General features: G+C 56.6%; 1 protein-coding gene across 1 annotated transcript in view; it reads right to left on the reverse strand.

The window, feature by feature from the left end:
- The window catches only part of CPNE9 (copine family member 9), a 952,981-nt gene extending 935,767 nt beyond the window's left edge, over positions 1 to 17,214 (reverse strand). Inside the window, exon 1 of the mRNA XM_086939381.1 lies at positions 16,940 to 17,214. Within this exon, the coding sequence (XP_086795507.1) occupies positions 16,940 to 17,016 (77 nt within the window). The 5' untranslated portion in view covers positions 17,017 to 17,214. The remainder of the gene's footprint in view (positions 1 to 16,939) is intronic.
- Between the last annotated feature and the right edge of the window lie 227 nt (positions 17,215 to 17,441).

The raw sequence follows: 17,441 nt of genomic DNA on the forward strand, positions 1-17,441 counted from the left end.
GCACGTGTGCCGCACGCGCTTCAACTCGCCTTGAAAGGGAGGGGGGGGGGGTCGCACAATATGATTCTTTCGTTTCCAACAGGGCAGACCGCCCCCCTCCCCCCTCCCATCAGACACACTCACACGTAGCTCTATGAATGAACAGCCCCAGAACCCGGGCAGGGGTGTTGGGGTGAGGGTGTGTGTGTGTGTGTGTGTGCGCGCGTGGGGGGGGGGGGGGGGGCAGGTTTTCAGAGCTCTGTAGATACATCCATGTGCCGGGGCGTGACGCCGCTCTTGCCCCGCTCAGCACGAGGTGTGTGTGTGTGTGTGTGGGGGGGGGGTCCGAGGGGAGAGATTCTGACGCCCCTTTCATTGGTGATTTGTTTTTAATTGAAACAAGTGCGCAGTCGTCGGCGGCGGCGGTAATTACATAAGCCCCCCCCCCCCTTTAATGGCATTATGTTACGGCTCCAGGAACTGTGAGCCGAGAGCCGAGGCCTGGACACGGAGGGGGCGTGAGGGGGCACACGCCGGCATGCGCGGGGTACGTGAGGGGGTACACGCAGGGTACATGAAGAGGCACACTCGTGGAGGGCGTGAGGAGGCACGCGCGGGGTACGCGAGGGGCACACGTGCGGTACGCAAAGAGGCACACCTGGGGTACTAAGAGGCACACGTGGGGTAAGTGAGGGGTCACACGTGGGGAGGTCGTGAGGAGGCACGCGCGGGGTACGCGAGGGGTCACACGTGGGGAGGTCGTGAGGAGGCACGCGCGGGGTACGCGAGGGGCACACGTGCGGTTAAGAGGCACACCTGGGGTACTAAGAGCCAGGCAGGAGAACAGGGTTAATGCGGTTCACGGGGGTATACGAGTGATACAAAGGGAAGTGAATAAACAAAACGGAAGTTCTTATAAACGTTATGGGGGTGTACACGGGGGCTTACACTGTGATTTACACAGGGGCACCAGTGGACGAGTGTGGGCACACACATGGGTAGGGTGGGCTTATACACTAGTATCTGCAACAGGTGTTGAGGGAGGGGGGGGGGCAGTTAGAATAGATCACGGTGGAGGTTTCCAAGCTGGGGAAGTGAGGGTTCACAGAGACCACGTGGGGTGAAAAGTGTTTTATTAGGTATATGTGCGTGGTGCACAAGTGTATTACTAGGTACAAATGTGGGGTGCACAAGCGCCTCACTAGGTATATGCTAGGGCTGTAAAAGTGCCTTACTGGTTATACCCCAGAAACCGGTCCCAGGGTGCTTGTTTCCGGTTCAGGCTGGACCGCTCCCATGAGGCACAGGGTCAGATTGATTTGCATATGGCTGGGTTCAAACTGGAATGGCATTGTGAGCAAAAAAATGATGGATTTAGGCCCAGATCTCTGTACTGGGGTGAATGTGTGACATTGTTCTGCATTCTGTCCATCAACTGTTGTTTTTGCATTTGTCCCCCAAGTGGGACGGGTATGCTCAGACGTGAGTCCTGCGCTCTCCATGCCACTGGAATCAAGCAATCCTGGCTGATGAGCAGGGCCGGACTGGAAACCCAAACGGCCCTGGCAAAGTGCTCGGCGGCCCCCGGGGGGAGTTTGGGGGTGCGACCGAGCTCTTTGCTGGGGCCGGTTTTTGGCCGATTTGGTACAGGGCCGATTTTGCAGCTATGCTGCAAAAACGGCCTTGTAACAAAAACGGCACCCAGGGGCCCAAAACTGTCCCCCACCCTTGTGGCGCACCGGGGGATTGCCCGGTGCCCACAACGGCCAGTCCGGCCCTGCTGCTGAGGGCTGAAAGCCCGAAACTGGTCCTAGAATGCTTGTTTCCAGTCAGAGAGGACCTAGCTTGGCTGTTTGGCTGGACTGTTCCCATTGGGTGCAGGGTGAAAACTGAATTGTACATGGCTGGGTCAGAACTGGATTGTCATGGTGAGCAAAAAAAACGATCCATATCACATATCAACAAGTTCCCAAGCTGCACCTAAGGAATACTAATAAAAGCTACAAGCCTTCCTCACACTGACAGTCTCCAAGCGTGACGTGGTCAACAGCACATACCAGGGCAACCCCAGGTTCATTCTGTGCAAAGTACAACTATTCCAAGACACTTTCACACGCCTATCTGCAAAGCCACCTCAGAGAACGCATGACACCAGTCCTGCCAGGTCTCCACTTTCTACCTGTAGCCAGGGCCACTGGAATTATGTGGCAGGAGAGGCCCGAAGTATGCAGCAGGGTTGAGTAAATTATGCGGCAAGAAAAGACAAATTATACAACATAACGCAGCACATTTTGTGATAGAATTACTACGTTCTTTCATCATTTTAAAACTTAGTCGCACTCTGTGGGCATTGGCGGCAGCTTGTTTGTACAAGTCTAACATCCAAACATAGCAATACGCAACAGGAAGTTGACCAGGCCAGCTTTTCACAGGGCCTTCCACTGTGCGACAACATGTGTCATTTTATTTTTAGTGAATTTTGAACTCTGTGACCTAGAAACAATTTTTTTTGCTAACATTTCCAGATTATGCAGCAAATGCTGGATTATGTGGCAAATGAGGCAAATCTATGGTCACGTGAAAATCGCCGTGGCCTCGCCACTGTATCATTCCAGTGGCCCTGCCTATAGCCAAACAACCAATATTCAAGGCACCCTGCATTGTCCACAGAGCATCTCAAGGAGGTAGAAACTGTATCTAGCCACTACAGCTCCTGGGCTGCACCACAGACCACCGTAACACCCCACTGTAAGAAACCTGTAGGAGGCGCTGCTTTCTCAGGTAAAGCTGCCAGGGTCTGGAGCTCACCGCCAGCCAAGATTTGAAGTATTCGGGAGCATTCACACTTGAAATGAGGGGGAAAAAAATAACTGTTTCTGAGTTAATGATGTGAACAACCTGTAATATTATTAGCTCCCTCAGGTAAGTCTACCGTCCACGCCGATGGAGCCGCGCAGCCAGCACGCAGCGTTCTATGTCCAGGTAAGGTACGAGGGGCGGTCCTGTGTCGAGCCTGGGTATTTGATCAGAATGTCAATTCATATCTTACCCTCCTGGTCCTCATTAAAACTGATTTTGTAAAACTCAGCGGTCGGGCAGTCAATTGCATTTGCAGCAAGGTGCACATGTAACTAGTTTATAATGCTTGACCCACCTGCGGGTCGTGCCCATCACCCAGCACAGCGCCAGTCCACAGCATTGAACCACCCATCAGACTACTGAAGAGGCACAGAAGAGATCCGAGGACAGGGCGTTCCGAGCTATGACCACTTCTTGACATCTCACAAACACAATCAGAAATGGGATAATATGAACCCCGTCCGACCCCCCAGATCCTTCCAGCACGCCGCTCTTCAACCTACGTCTGCTCACGACCATGCACTATAAACTCAAAATCAAAATGGCCAACCCAGTGCAGTAACCGGCTTCGCGGAGTTCAATCACGATAAATAACATCAGTGGCGGTCGCTGCTTATCTTCAGTGGTAGGGCAGCCACAGGGGGCAGGCAGGGGTTTGTGAAGGGGGGACTGAAATATTATCAAAGGAAAAAAAGAAAAGGACTGCCACTCTGCTCCTGCTAACATAACATAATGCATGTATTTGTAAAGCGCACTTATCACCTGTGAGTCTCAAGACGCTGAATAACAGATGTTTATTGTAACCCAACTCAATGGTACTTATTTTATCGACCTCAGATGGATGAAAGGCTGAGTGGAGCCACGGGGATTTGAACCTGTGACCATGAGGTCGAACACAGGCCCCTGCAGTGGATGCATTAGTCCACTGAGACACCAGACCCAGGTAACGACCACCTCACTGCTCCTCTTGTCGACATTGCTCCGGCAGAGGCTGGGCCTTAAGGGCACTGGCTCCACACCCAATCCAGAAGCTTCTCTTACATGAGAACAGCGCCAGGATTGGTCTGAGCGGTCAGGTTTGCCGCTCAGATGGTGCATTGGAGTCTGTGCCTTTTCTCCAACCCTGCTGTGTAACACAGCCGGGTTGTAGAAACATAAGTGGGAACATAAGAGGGCATGTGTGTTCGGCATGCCTAGGACGGCCGGCCAGGCACACATGCGCACTCTACTGCTCTTCACTGACAGGCCCGACCCCACCCCGCCCTGTTGTCATTGGGGGGCTCGACAGATATCTATCATCTGCTGGCGCGGGCGGTGAGGCAACGCTCCTCCGCCATTATGGAGGGGCCGCCCCTGAATATCGTCAGTAGCCCAGTAGGGCTTTTCGAAGCTCCCCACCTGGGGGTCCTCTTTGATGATAAATTAAACTTTTCAGCCCTGTTCATAGCTTGACATCGTCCTGTTTCTTTCTTTTAAAACTTTAAGAAAGTTTTTTCCATTCATATCATGTGACCTTCAGAAGACGGTGATGGTGAGCCTTTTCCTTTCCAAAGTAGATTCCTGCGACGCCCTGTTTATGGGCATAGATGAAACGCAGATGGGAAAGGTCCGGTCCCTTCAGAATGCAGCAGCCCGGCTGCTTCTGAACACCCCAGGGGGTGCACAACCTCAGCTGGCATCAAATCACTGCACTGGCGTCCAGTGCAGCAGCGTGTTGACTTTAAGGCGCTGTGCCTGGTTCATAAGGCGCTTTATAGAGGGGGTGCCGATGAAGTTTCAAAGTTATTCACGCCCTATCTGCCCCCACGTTATCTGAGATCTACTAATTTAGGGATACTTAAAAAGTCCAGGGTCAAAAGGGGCTGGATGGGGCGGCAGGACACTATCAAAGGGGCTAGATGGGGCGGCAGGACACTATCAAAGGGGCTAGATGGGGCGGCAGGACACTATCAAAGGGGCTGGATGGGGCGGCAGGACACTATCAAAGTAGCTGGATGGGGCGGCAGGACACTATCAAAGGGGCTGGATGGGGCGGCAGGACACTATCAAAGGGGCTGGATGGGGCGGCAGGACACTATCCAATGGGGCTGGATGGGGCGGCAGGAGACTATCAAAGGGGCTAGATGGGGCGGCAGGACACTATCCAATGGGGCTGGATGGGGAGGCAGGACACTATCAAAGGGGCTGGATGGGGCGGCAGGACACTATCCAATGGGGCTGGATGGGGCGGCAGGAGACTATCAAAGGGGCTAGATGGGGCGGCAGGACACTATCCAATGGGGCTGGATGGGGAGGCAGGACACAATCAAAGGGGCTGGATGGGGAGGCAGGACACTATCCAATGGGGCTGGATGGGGAGGCAGGACACTATCCAATGGGGCTGGATGGGGCGGCAGGACACTATCAAAGGGGCTGGATGGGGAGGCAGGACACTATCAAAGGGGCTGGATGGGGAGGCAGGACACTATCCAATGGGGCTGGATGGGGAGGCAGGACACTATCCAATGGGGCTGGATGGGGCGGCAGGACACTATCAAAGGGGCTGGATGGGGAGGCAGGACACTATCAAAGGGGCTGGATGGGGAGGCAGGACACTATCCAATGGGGCTGGATGGGGAGGCAGGACACTATCCAATGGGGCTGGATGGGGCGGCAGGAGACTATCAAAGGGGCTAGATGGGGCGGCAGGACACTATCCAATGGGGCTGGATGGGGCGGCAGGACACTATCAAAGGGGCTGGATGGGGAGGCAGGACACTATCAAAGGGGCTGGATGGGGAGGCAGGACACTATCCAATGGGGCTGGATGGGGAGGCAGGACACTATCCAATGGGGCTGGATGGGGAGCCAGAACACTATCAAAGGGGCTGGATGGGGAGGCAGGACACTATCAAAGGGGCTGGATGGGGAGGCAGGACACTATCCAAGGGGCTGGATGGGGAGGCAGGACACTATCCAATGGGGCTGGATGGGAGGCAGGACACTATCCAATGGGGCTGGATGGGGCGGCAGGAGACTATCAAAGGGGCTAGATGGGGCGGCAGGACACTATCCAATGGGGCTGGATGGGGCGGCAGGACACTATCAAAGGGGCTGGATGGGGAGGCAGGACACTATCAAAGGGGCTGGATGGGGCGGCAGGACACTATCAAAGGGGCAGTGCGATTGTGGCATAGACGACCCCTGGGGATGAGATTCCAACTTGACAGGAGGCTGCTTAGGAAGAACCTTAAGACGCTGCTTTTTGCAAGCTAGGCTGACATAAGATATGGTTTCTGGATGTTCATTCGTACACACCAGCGCCAAGATGCCACGGCATTCGAGCGCTTTATAAACTTTTATCCTAGCCTATCCTACACCTGCACGCCTTTCTCTCACATGTCCTCATCCAATGCGCCACGCGCTGCATCTCATAACATGATAACTGCACCTCGGTGGCCATCATCACGCACAGCAGCGAAACACTTCACGGATGAAAACAAAGACAGCAACCTTTCAACGTGGACCCTGCGTCGGGAAGCAGGGCACCACAGCGGGCACGCGATAAGCGCCCACATAGGATACTAAGCGCTATACCAATGCAATACGCCAGCATCACTCGGCCTCCCCCACTTGCCTCACCTCCACACATACCCTTTACACATCTGCACATCTGCACCCCTCCCCCCCCCCCCCCCCCCCCCCAACGAGGCCTCCACCCTCACGAGGAGGTGTGCATAGCAGTGAAGGGGAGGGCAGCAGGAAGAACTCAGCGAGCCTCCACATCCACCTCCACAGGATCGCACAGCGAGGCGCGGTGCACAACACGACAGGACACCGACGCAACCTGAATGACACGGAGAGTCCTGGGCCCCGCGCGGTGTCGTCACCTTTGACACTGCACATAACGTGGCAGGCAGTGTGCACAGCATTCCTCTGGAACCTGCACAAAGGGTTCATCTGTAATAGTAACATTACATCTGAAATACCACACACTGCGGCACAGCTCGCTGCACAAAGAGTACACGTGCACCGCATAGTGTGCATCAGCAACACTACACAAGGTATGCAACTGTAGCACTTCGCATTGTACACAGATGTAACATTACACGTTGAATCTATAACCCTGCACAAAACTTGCAGCTGTAACACTGCACATTGACTGCATCTGTAACCCTGACCACTGCCTGCATCTGTAACCCTGTGCACTGCCTGCATCTGTAACCCTGACCACTGCCTGCATCTGTAACCCTGTGCACTGCCTGCATCTGTAACACTGCGCACTGCCTGCATCTGTAACACTGCGCACTGCCTGCATCTGTAACACTGCGCACTGCCTGCATATGTAACCCTGCGCACTGCCTGCATCTGTAACACTGCGCACTGCCTGCATCTGTAACACTGCGCACTGCCTGCATCTGTAACCCTGCGCACTGCCTGCATCTGTAACACTGCGCACTGCCTGCATCTGTAACACTGCGCACTGCCTGCATCTGTAACCCTGACCACTGCCTGCATCTGTAACCCTGTGCACTGCCTGCATCTGTAACACTGCGCACTGCCTGCATCTGTAACACTGCGCACTGCCTGCATCTGTAACACTGCGCACTGCCTGCATATGTAACCCTGCGCACTGCCTGCATCTGTAACCCTGCACACTGCCTGCATCTGTAACCCTGCGCACAGCCTGCACCTGTAACCCTGTGCACTGCCTGCACCTGTAACCCTGTGCACTGCCTGCATCTGTAACCCTGGGCACTGCCTGCATCTGTAACCCTGCGCACTGCCTGCATCTGTAAACCTGCGCACTTCCTGCATCTGTAACACTGCGCACAGCCTGCACCTGTAACCCTGCGCACTGCCTGCATCTGTAACCCTGCGCACTGCCTGCATCTGTAACCCTGGGCACTGGCTGCATCTGTAACCCTGCGCACTGCCTGCATCTGTAACACTGCGCACTGCCTGCATCTGTAACACTGCGCACTGCCTGCATCTGTAACCCTGCGCACTGCCTGCATATGTAACCCTGCGCACTGCCTGCATATGTAACCCTGCGCACTGCCTGCATCTGTAACCCTGCACACTGCCTGCATCTGTAACCCTGCGCACAGCCTGCACCTGTAACCCTGTGCACTGCCTGCATCTGTAACCCTGAACACTGCCTGCATCTGTAACCCTGCGCACTGCCTGCATCTGTAAACCTGCGCACTTCCTGCATCTGTAACACTGCGCACAGCCTGCACCTGTAACCCTGCGCACTGCCTGCATCTGTAACCCTGCGCACTGCCTGCATCTGTAACCCTGGGCACTGGCTGCATCTGTAACCCTGCGCACTGCCTGCATCTGTAACACTGCGCACTGCCTGCATCTGTAACACTGCGCACTGCCTGCATCTGTAACCCTGCACACTGCCTGCATCTGTAACCCTGCGCACTGCCTGCATCTGTAACACTGCGCACTGCCTGCATATGTAACCCTGCGCACTGCCTGCATATGTAACCCTGCGCACTGCCTGCATCTGTAACCCTGCACACTGCCTGCATCTGTAACCCTGTGCACTGCCTGCATCTGTAACACTGCGCACTGCCTGCATATGTAACCCTGCGCACTGCCTGCATATGTAACCCTGCGCACTGCCTGCATCTGTAACCCTGCACACTGCCTGCATCTGTAACCCTGTGCACTGCCTGCACCTGTAACCCTGTGCACTGCCTGCATCTGTAACACTGCGCACTGCCTGCATATGTAACCCTGCGCACTGCCTGCATATGTAACCCTGCGCACTGCCTGCATCTGTAACCCTGCACACTGCCTGCACCTGTAACCCTGCGCACAGCCTGCACCTGTAACCCTGTGCACTGCCTGCATCTGTAACCCTGGGCACTGCCTGCATCTGTAACCCTGCGCACTGCCTGCATCTGTAAACCTGCGCACTTCCTGCATCTGTAACACTGCGCACAGCCTGCACCTGTAACCCTGCGCACTGCCTGCATCTGTAACCCTGCGCACTGCCTGCATCTGTAACCCTGGGCACTGGCTGCATCTGTAACCCTGCGCACTGCCTGCATCTGTAACACTGCGCACTGCCTGCATCTGTAACACTGCGCACTGCCTGCATCTGTAACCCTGCACACTGCCTGCATCTGTAACCCTGCGCACTGCCTGCATCTGTAACACTGCGCACTGCCTGCATATGTAACCCTGCGCACTGCCTGCATCTGTAACCCTGCACACTGCCTGCATATGTAACCCTGGGCACTGGCTGCATCTGTAACCCTGCGCACTGCCTGCATCTGTAACACTGCGCACTGCCTGCATCTGTAACACTGCGCACTGCCTGCATCTGTAACCCTGCGCACTGCCTGCATCTGTAACCCTGCGCACAGCCTGCACCTGTAACCCTGGGCACTGCCTGCATCTGTAACCCTGACCACTGCCTGCATCTGTAACCCTGTGCACTGCCTGCATCTGTAACACTGCGCACTGCCTGCATATGTAACCCTGCGCACTGCCTGCATCTGTAACCCTGCACACTGCCTGCATCTGTAACCCTGCGCACAGCCTGCACCTGTAACCCTGTGCACTGCCTGCATCTGTAACCCTGGGCACTGCCTGCATCTGTAACCCTGTGCACTGCCTGCATCTGTAACACTGCGCACTGCCTGCATATGTAACCCTGCGCACTGCCTGCATCTGTAACCCTGCACACTGCCTGCATCTGTAACCCTGCGCACAGCCTGCACCTGTAACCCTGTGCACTGCCTGCATCTGTAACCCTGGGCACTGCCTGCATCTGTAACCCTGTGCACTGCCTGCATCTGTAACCCTGCGCACTGCCTGCATCTGTAACCCTGGGCACTGGCTGCATCTGTAACCCTGCGCACTGCCTGCATCTGTAACACTGCGCACTGCCTGCATCTGTAACACTGCGCACTGCCTGCATCTGTAACCCTGCGCACTGCCTGCATCTGTAACACTGCGCACAGCCTGCATCTGTAACCCTGCACACTGCCTGCATCTGTAACCCTGCGCACTGCCTGCATCTGTAACCCTGCGCACTGCCTGCATCTGTAACCCTGCGCACTGCCTGCATCTGTAACCCTGCGCACTGCCTGCATCTGTAACCCTGCGCACTGCCTGCATCTGTAACCCTGGGCACGCAAGTAACCCTGCGCACTGCCTGCATCTGTAACCCTGCGCACTGCCTGCATCTGTAACCCTGCGCACTGCCTGCATCTGTAACCCTGGGCACTGCCTGCATCTGTAACACTGTGCACTGCCTGCATCTGTAACACTGGGCACTGCCTGCATCTGTAACACTGAGTGCTGCCTGGATCTGTAACCCTGCACGCTGCCTGCATCTGTAACACTGTACACTGCCTGCCTCTGTAACCCTGCACACTGCCTGCATCTGTAACACTGCGCACTGCCTGCATCTGTAACACTGCACACTGCCAGCATCTGTAACCCTGCGCACTGCCTGCATCTGTAACACTGCACACTGCCTGCATCTGTAACCATGCGCACTGCCTGCATCTGTAACCCTGCGCACTGCCTGCATCTATAACCCTGCGCACTGCCTGCATCTGTAACACTGCGCACTGCCTGCATCTGTAACCCTGCGCACTGCCTGCATCTGTAACCCTGGGCACTGCCTGCATCTGTAACACTGTGCACTGCCTGCATCTGTAACACTGGGCACTGCCTGCATCTGTAACACTGAGTGCTGCCTGGATCTGTAACCCTGCACACTGCCTGCATCTGTAACACTGTACACTGCCTGCATCTGTAACCCTGCACACTGCCTGCATCTGTAACACTGCGCACTGCCTGCATCTGTAACACTGCACACTGCCAGCATCTGTAACCCTGCGCACTGCCTGCATCTGTAACCATGCGCACTGCCTGCATCTGTAACCCTGCGCACTGCCTGCATCTATAACCCTGCGCACTGCCTGCAACTGTAACCCTGCGCACTGCCTGCATCTGTAACCCTGCGCACTGCCTGCATCTGTAACCATGCGCACTGCCTGCATCTGTAACCCTGCGCACTGCCTGCATCTATAACCCTGCGCACTGCCTGCATCTGTAACCCTGCGCACTGCCTGCATCTGTAACACTGCACACTGCCTGCATCTGTAACCCTGCACACTGCCTGCATCTGTAACCCTGCACACTGCCTGCATCTGTAACCCTGCACACTGCCTGCATCTGTAACACTGCGCACTGCCTGCATCTGTAACTTTGCACACTGCCTGCATCTGTAACCCTGCACACTGCCTGCATCTGTAACCCTACGCACTGCCTGCCTCTGTAACCCTGCGCACTGCCTGCATCTGAAACCCTGCGCACTGCCTGCATCTGTAACCCTGCACACTGCCTGCGTCTGTAACACTGAGTGCTGCCTGCATCTGTAACCCTGCACACTGCCTGCATCTGTAACACTGCACACTGCCTGCATCTGTAACACTGCACACTGCCTGCATCTGTAACCCTGCACACTGCCTGCATCTGTAACCCTGCGTACTGCCTGCATCTGTAACACTGCGCACTGCCTGCATCTGTAACACTGCACACTGCCTGCATCTGTAACCCTGCGCACTGCCTGCATCTGTAACCCTGTGCACTGCCTGCATCTGTAACCCTGCGCACTGCCTGCATCTGTAACCCTGCGCACTGCCTGCATCTATAACCCTGCGCACTGCCTGCATCTGTAACCCTGCGCACTGCCTGCATCTGTACCCCTGCGCACTGCCTGCATCTGTAACCCTGCGCACTGCCTGCATCTGTAACCCTGCGCACTGCCTGCGTCTGTAACACTGAGTGCTGCCTGCATCTGTAACCCTGCACACTGCCTGCATCTGTAACCCTGCGCACTGCCTGCGTCTGTAACACTGAGTGCTGCCTGCATCTGTAACCCTGCACACTGCCTGCATCTGTAACCCTGCGCACTGCCTGCATCGGTAACCCTGCACACTGCCTGCATCTGTAACCCTGCGCACTGCCTGCATCTATAACCCTGCACACTGCCTGCATCTGTAACCCTGCGCACTGCCTGCATCTGTAACCCTGCGCACTGCCTGCATCTGTAACCCTGCGCACTGCCTGCATCTGTAACCCTGCACACTGCCTGCATCTGTAACACTGCACATGGCCTGCATCTGTAACCCTGCACATGGCCTGCATCTGTAACACTGCCTGCATCTGTAACACTGCACACTGCCTGCATGTGTAACAATGCCTGCATCGGTAACCGTGCGCACTGCCTGCATCTGTAACACTACATATGTCCTGCATCTGTTACACTGCCTGCATCTGTAACACTGCACACTTCCTGCATCTGTAACCCTGCCCACTGCCTGCATCTGTAGCCCTGCGCACTGCCTGCATCTGTAACCCTGCGCACTGCCTGCATATGTAACACTGCACATGGCCTGCATCTGTATCACTGCCTGCATCTGTAACACGGCACACTGCCTGCATCTATAACCCTGCCCACTGGCTGCATCTGTAACCCTGCGCACTGCCTGCATCTGTAACACTGCGCACTGCCTGCATCTGTAACACTGCGCACTGCCTGCATCTGTAACCCTGCGCACTGCCTGCATCTGTAACACTGCGCACAGCCTGCATCTGTAACCCTGCACACTGCCTACATCTGTAACCCTGCGCACTGCCTGCATCTGTAACCCTGCGCACTGCCTGCATCTGTAACCCGGGGCACTGCCTGCATCTGTAACCCTGCGCACTGCCTGCATCTGTAACACTGCGCACTGCCTGCATCTGTAACCCTGCGCACTGCCTGCATCTGTAACCCTGGGCACTGCCTGCATCTGTAACACTGTGCACTGCCTGCATCTGTAACACTGGGCACTGCCTGCATCTGTAACACTGAGTGCTGCCTGGATCTGTAACCCTGCACACTGCCTGCATCTGTAACACTGTACACTGCCTGCATCTGTAACCCTGCACACTGCCTGCATCTGTAACAATGCGCACTGCCTGCATCTGTAACACTGCACACTGCCAGCATCTGTAACCCTGCGCACTGCCTGCATCTGTAACACTGCACACTGCCTGCATCTGTAACCATGCGCACTGCCTGCATCTGTAACCCTGCGCACTGCCTGCATCTATAACCCTGCGCACTGCCTGCATCTGTAACACTGCGCACTGCCTGCATCTGTAACCCTGCGCACTGCCTGCATCTGTAACCCTGGGCACTGCCTGCATCTGTAACACTGTGCACTGCCTGCATCTGTAACACTGGGCACTGCCTGCATCTGTAACACTGAGTGCTGCCTGGATCTGTAACCCTGCGCACTGCCTGCATCTGTAACACTGTACACTGCCTGCATCTGTAACCCTGCACACTGCCTGCATCTGTAACACTGCGCACTGCCTGCATCTGTAACACTGCACACTGCCAGCATCTGTAACCCTGCGCACTGCCTGCATCTGTAACCATGCGCACTGCCTGCATCTGTAACCCTGCGCACTGCCTGCATCTATAACCCTGCGCACTGCCTGCATCTGTAACCCTGCGCACTGCCTGCATCTGTAACCCTGCGCACTGCCTGCATCTGTAACCATGCGCACTGCCTGCATCTGTAACCCTGCGCACTGCCTGCATCTATAACCCTGCGCACTGCCTGCATCTGTAACCCTGCGCACTGCCTGCATCTGTAACACTGCACACTGCCTGCATCTGTAACCCTGCACACTGCCTGCATCTGTAACCCTGCACACTGCCTGCATCTGTAACACTGCGCACTGCCTGCATCTGTAACTTTGCACACTGCCTGCATCTGTAACCCTGCACACTGCCTGCATCTGTAACCCTGCGCACTGCCTGCATCTGTAACACTGCACACTGCCTTCATCTGTAACCCTGCGCACTGCCTGCATCTGAAACCCTGCGCACTGCCTGCATCTGTAACCCTGCACACTGCCTGCGTCTGTAACACTGAGTGCTGCCTGCATCTGTAACCCTGCACACTGCCTGCATCTGTAACACTGCACACTGCCTGCATCTGTAACCCTGCACACTGCCTGCATCTGTAACCCTGCGTACTGCCTGCATCTGTAACACTGCGCACTGCCTGCATCTGTAACACTGCCTGCATCTGTAACCCTGCGCACTGCCTGCATCTGTAACCCTGTGCACTGCCTGCATCTGTAACCCTGCGCACTGCCTGCATCTGTAACCCTGCGCACTGCCTGCTTCTATAACCCTGCGCACTGCCTGCATCTGTAACCCTGCGCACTGCCTGCATCTGTACCCCTGCGCACTGCCTGCATCTGTAACCCTGCGCACTGCCTGCATCTGTAACCCTGCGCACTGCCTGCATCTGTAACACTGAGTGCTGCCTGCATCTGCAACCCTGCACACTGCCTGCATCTGTAACCCTGCGCACTGCCTGCATCGGTAACCCTGCACACTGCCTGCATCTGTAACCCTGCGCACTGCCTGCATCTATAACCCTGCACACTGCCTGCATCTGTAACCCTGCACACTGCCTGCATCTGTAACCCTGCGCACTGCCTGCATCTGTAACCCTGCGCACTGCCTGCATCTGAAACCCTGCACACTGCCTGCATCTGTAACACTGCACATGGCCTGCATCTGTAACCCTGCACATGGCCTGCATCTGTAACACTGCCTGCATCTGTAACACTGCACACTGCCTGCATGTGTAACAATGCCTGCATCGGTAACCGTGCGCACTGCCTGCATCTGTAACACTACATATGTCCTGCATCTGTTACACTGCCTGCATCTGTAACACTGCACACTTCCTGCATCTGTAACCCTGCCCACTGCCTGCATCTGTAGCCCTGCGCACTGCCTGCATCTGTAACCCTGCGCACTGCCTGCATATGTAACACTGCACATGGCTTGCATCTGTATCACTGCCTGCATCTTTAACACGGCACACTGCCTGCATCTATAACCCTGCCCACTGCCTGCATCTGTAACCCTGTGCACTGCCTGCATCTATAACCCTGCACACTGCCTGCATCTGTAACCCTGTGCACTGCCTGCATCTATAACCATGCACACTGCCTGCATCTGTAACACTGTGCACTGCCTGCATCTGTAACACTGCGCACTGCCTGCATCTGTAACACTGCGCACTACCTGCATCTGTAACCCTGCACACTGCCTGCATCTGTAACCCTGCGCACTGCCTGCATCTGTAACCCTGCGCACTGCCTGCATCTGTAACCCTGCGCACTGCCTGCATCTATAACCCTGCCCACTGCCTGCATCAGTAATATTGCACATCTGTAACAACCAACGCTGCCTGCATCCTTAAGACAGAACACTATTTGCATCTGTAACACTTCACACTTCCTGCACCTGGTACACAAAATATTGTCTACTTCATGAATACTGAAATTGCATCATTGTGTTACGCTGTATTTGGGGTATGAAGAGTTCGGTTTATGTGCAGTTGTACCGCTGCACTCCACAGTGCTTGGACCTGTAACATTGTACATTGCACCTCTGTGTACTTTCCTATAACCGTACAGTGCACGTGTAGACATCCGAACAGTGCGCGTCTGTGCACGCGGATACAAGTGCACGTCTGTGCACACCGCTCCCAACAGTGCACGTCTGTGTACACCGGTACAAGTGCACGTGTGTACACCCGTGCAGTGCACGACGCGCGCATTCAGTCCCTCACGGCAGGCAGACGACGCCTGATGCCCACAGGAGCTGCCACTGACCCCGATTTCCCCGGGGCCGTGATGGGGGGGGGGGGGGGGGGGGGTCACCGGTGCCAGGGGAGGGCAGCGCCCAGGAGCCGGTCCCTCCACTTTCCCCGCGTCCCCTTTGTATTCCCACCGCTTCGCCCCCCCCCCCGCACTTTCACAGTCACCCCCCCCCCACCCCCCCCCCCCGCACTGCCACAGACCTCCTTCCATGAAACTCACCCCGCACCTGGTACTCTCTCGGCATTCCGTTGTACCCCGCTTCTCTCCCCTATACACGGCCTCTGCCTCTCAGTGCTCCTCCCGCACCCCCCGTGTGCCTCGTTATCCCCGCACCTCCGCACCCCGTAATCCCCCAGGCTGTGACCCGCACCTCCGCGACACGCACCCCCTGTGTCCCATTCCTAAGCATCCCTGCGTGTCATACCTACACACACCCCTGCCCCATACCTCCGCAGTCCCTGTGTCTCATACCTCCGCACCCCCTGTGCCCCATACTTAAGCACCCCCTGTGCCCCAAACTTAAGCACCCCCTGTGCCCCATACTTATGCACTCCATGTGCCCCATACTTATGCACTCCATGTGCCCCATACTTAAGGATCCCCTGTGCCCCATACTTAAGGATCCCCTGTGCCCCAAACTTAAGCACCCCCTGTGCCCCAAACTTAAGCATCCCCTGTGCCCCATACTTAAGCATCCCCTGTGCCCCATACTTAAGGATCCCCTGTGCCCCATACTTAAGGATCCCCTGTGCCCCTACCTCCTCACTTCCCTGTGCCCCATACTTAAGGATCCCCTGTGCCCCATACTTAAGGATCCCCTGTGCCCCTACCTCCTCACTTCCCTGTGCCCCATACATCAGCACTCCAATGTCTCATACCCCCGCACTCCCCCGTGCCACGAACCTACGCACCCCCTGTGTCTCATAACCACGCACCATTCTACGCTCCGACCCCCGCACTCTTCCGTGCCCGTACCTCCGCACTCTCTTGTGCCACATACCCACGCACCCCCCTGAGCTCCTGCCTCCGCACTCCGTACCCCCACATTTCCCTTGCGCCCTGTACCTCCACCCTCCCCCTGTGCCCCTACCTCCGCACTCTACCCGTGGTCCGTACCGCCACATTTTCTCTGTACCCCGTACCTCTGCACTCCCCATGTCGCTGTACCTGTTCTGGGTACATTTTGATCCCCGCGGGCCCCCCTACAGTGAGCCCCCGCGGGACCCCCCCCCCCCCCACAGTGAGCCCCCTCCCCTCTGCTCGGAGCATCTCTCCTCCTGCCACCTGTGGAGTGGGAAGGGGGCGCGAGAGTTTGCACCCCATACTCTGGGCTTCTGGGGGGAGTGATGGGGGTGCTTGTGAGGTCCCCTGCATGGGGGGGGGGGGGAGGGGGTCTTACCTGCAGGACACGGTGATCTCGATCTTGGTGGCTGGCACGCTGGTGGTCACCGGGTCGAAGTCCCCTATGGATGCCATGCTGTCCCTCCTGGACACCGGGCACGGGGCTCCCCCGTGCAGGCTGGTCCGTGCCACGGGCGGGGGGGCGGGGGTCCCGGGATCAAGGCTCCGAGGAGAGTGGGGGGCCCTGGAGCGGAGAGAGGCGCAGACGAGCGCCGTCCATCAGGCTGCGGATCACAGACTGCCCCCCCACCCCCCGGCACAGGCACCGCGCGGCAGTGCCAGCCGGAGCGCTGCAGGGGGCAGCACTGCCGGGCACTCCCCCTGCCGGAGCGGACCTCCCCCCCCAGGCACGAGACCCGCCCCCTCCCACGGGGGCAGCCTTGCCAGGGCGCCCCACCCCCACAGACTCACCTCCAAGCGCAGGGAACCCCCACCCCCCCCCCCCCACACAAGGCAGCAACGCCACCCCACCACCCCTCCTACTACCAAAGCACCCACTC

The sequence above is a fragment of the Lissotriton vulgaris genome, chromosome 9 (genome assembly GCF_964263255.1).
Source record: "Lissotriton vulgaris chromosome 9, aLisVul1.2, whole genome shotgun sequence".
In the NCBI taxonomy this organism is placed as follows: Eukaryota; Metazoa; Chordata; class Amphibia; order Caudata; family Salamandridae; genus Lissotriton; species Lissotriton vulgaris.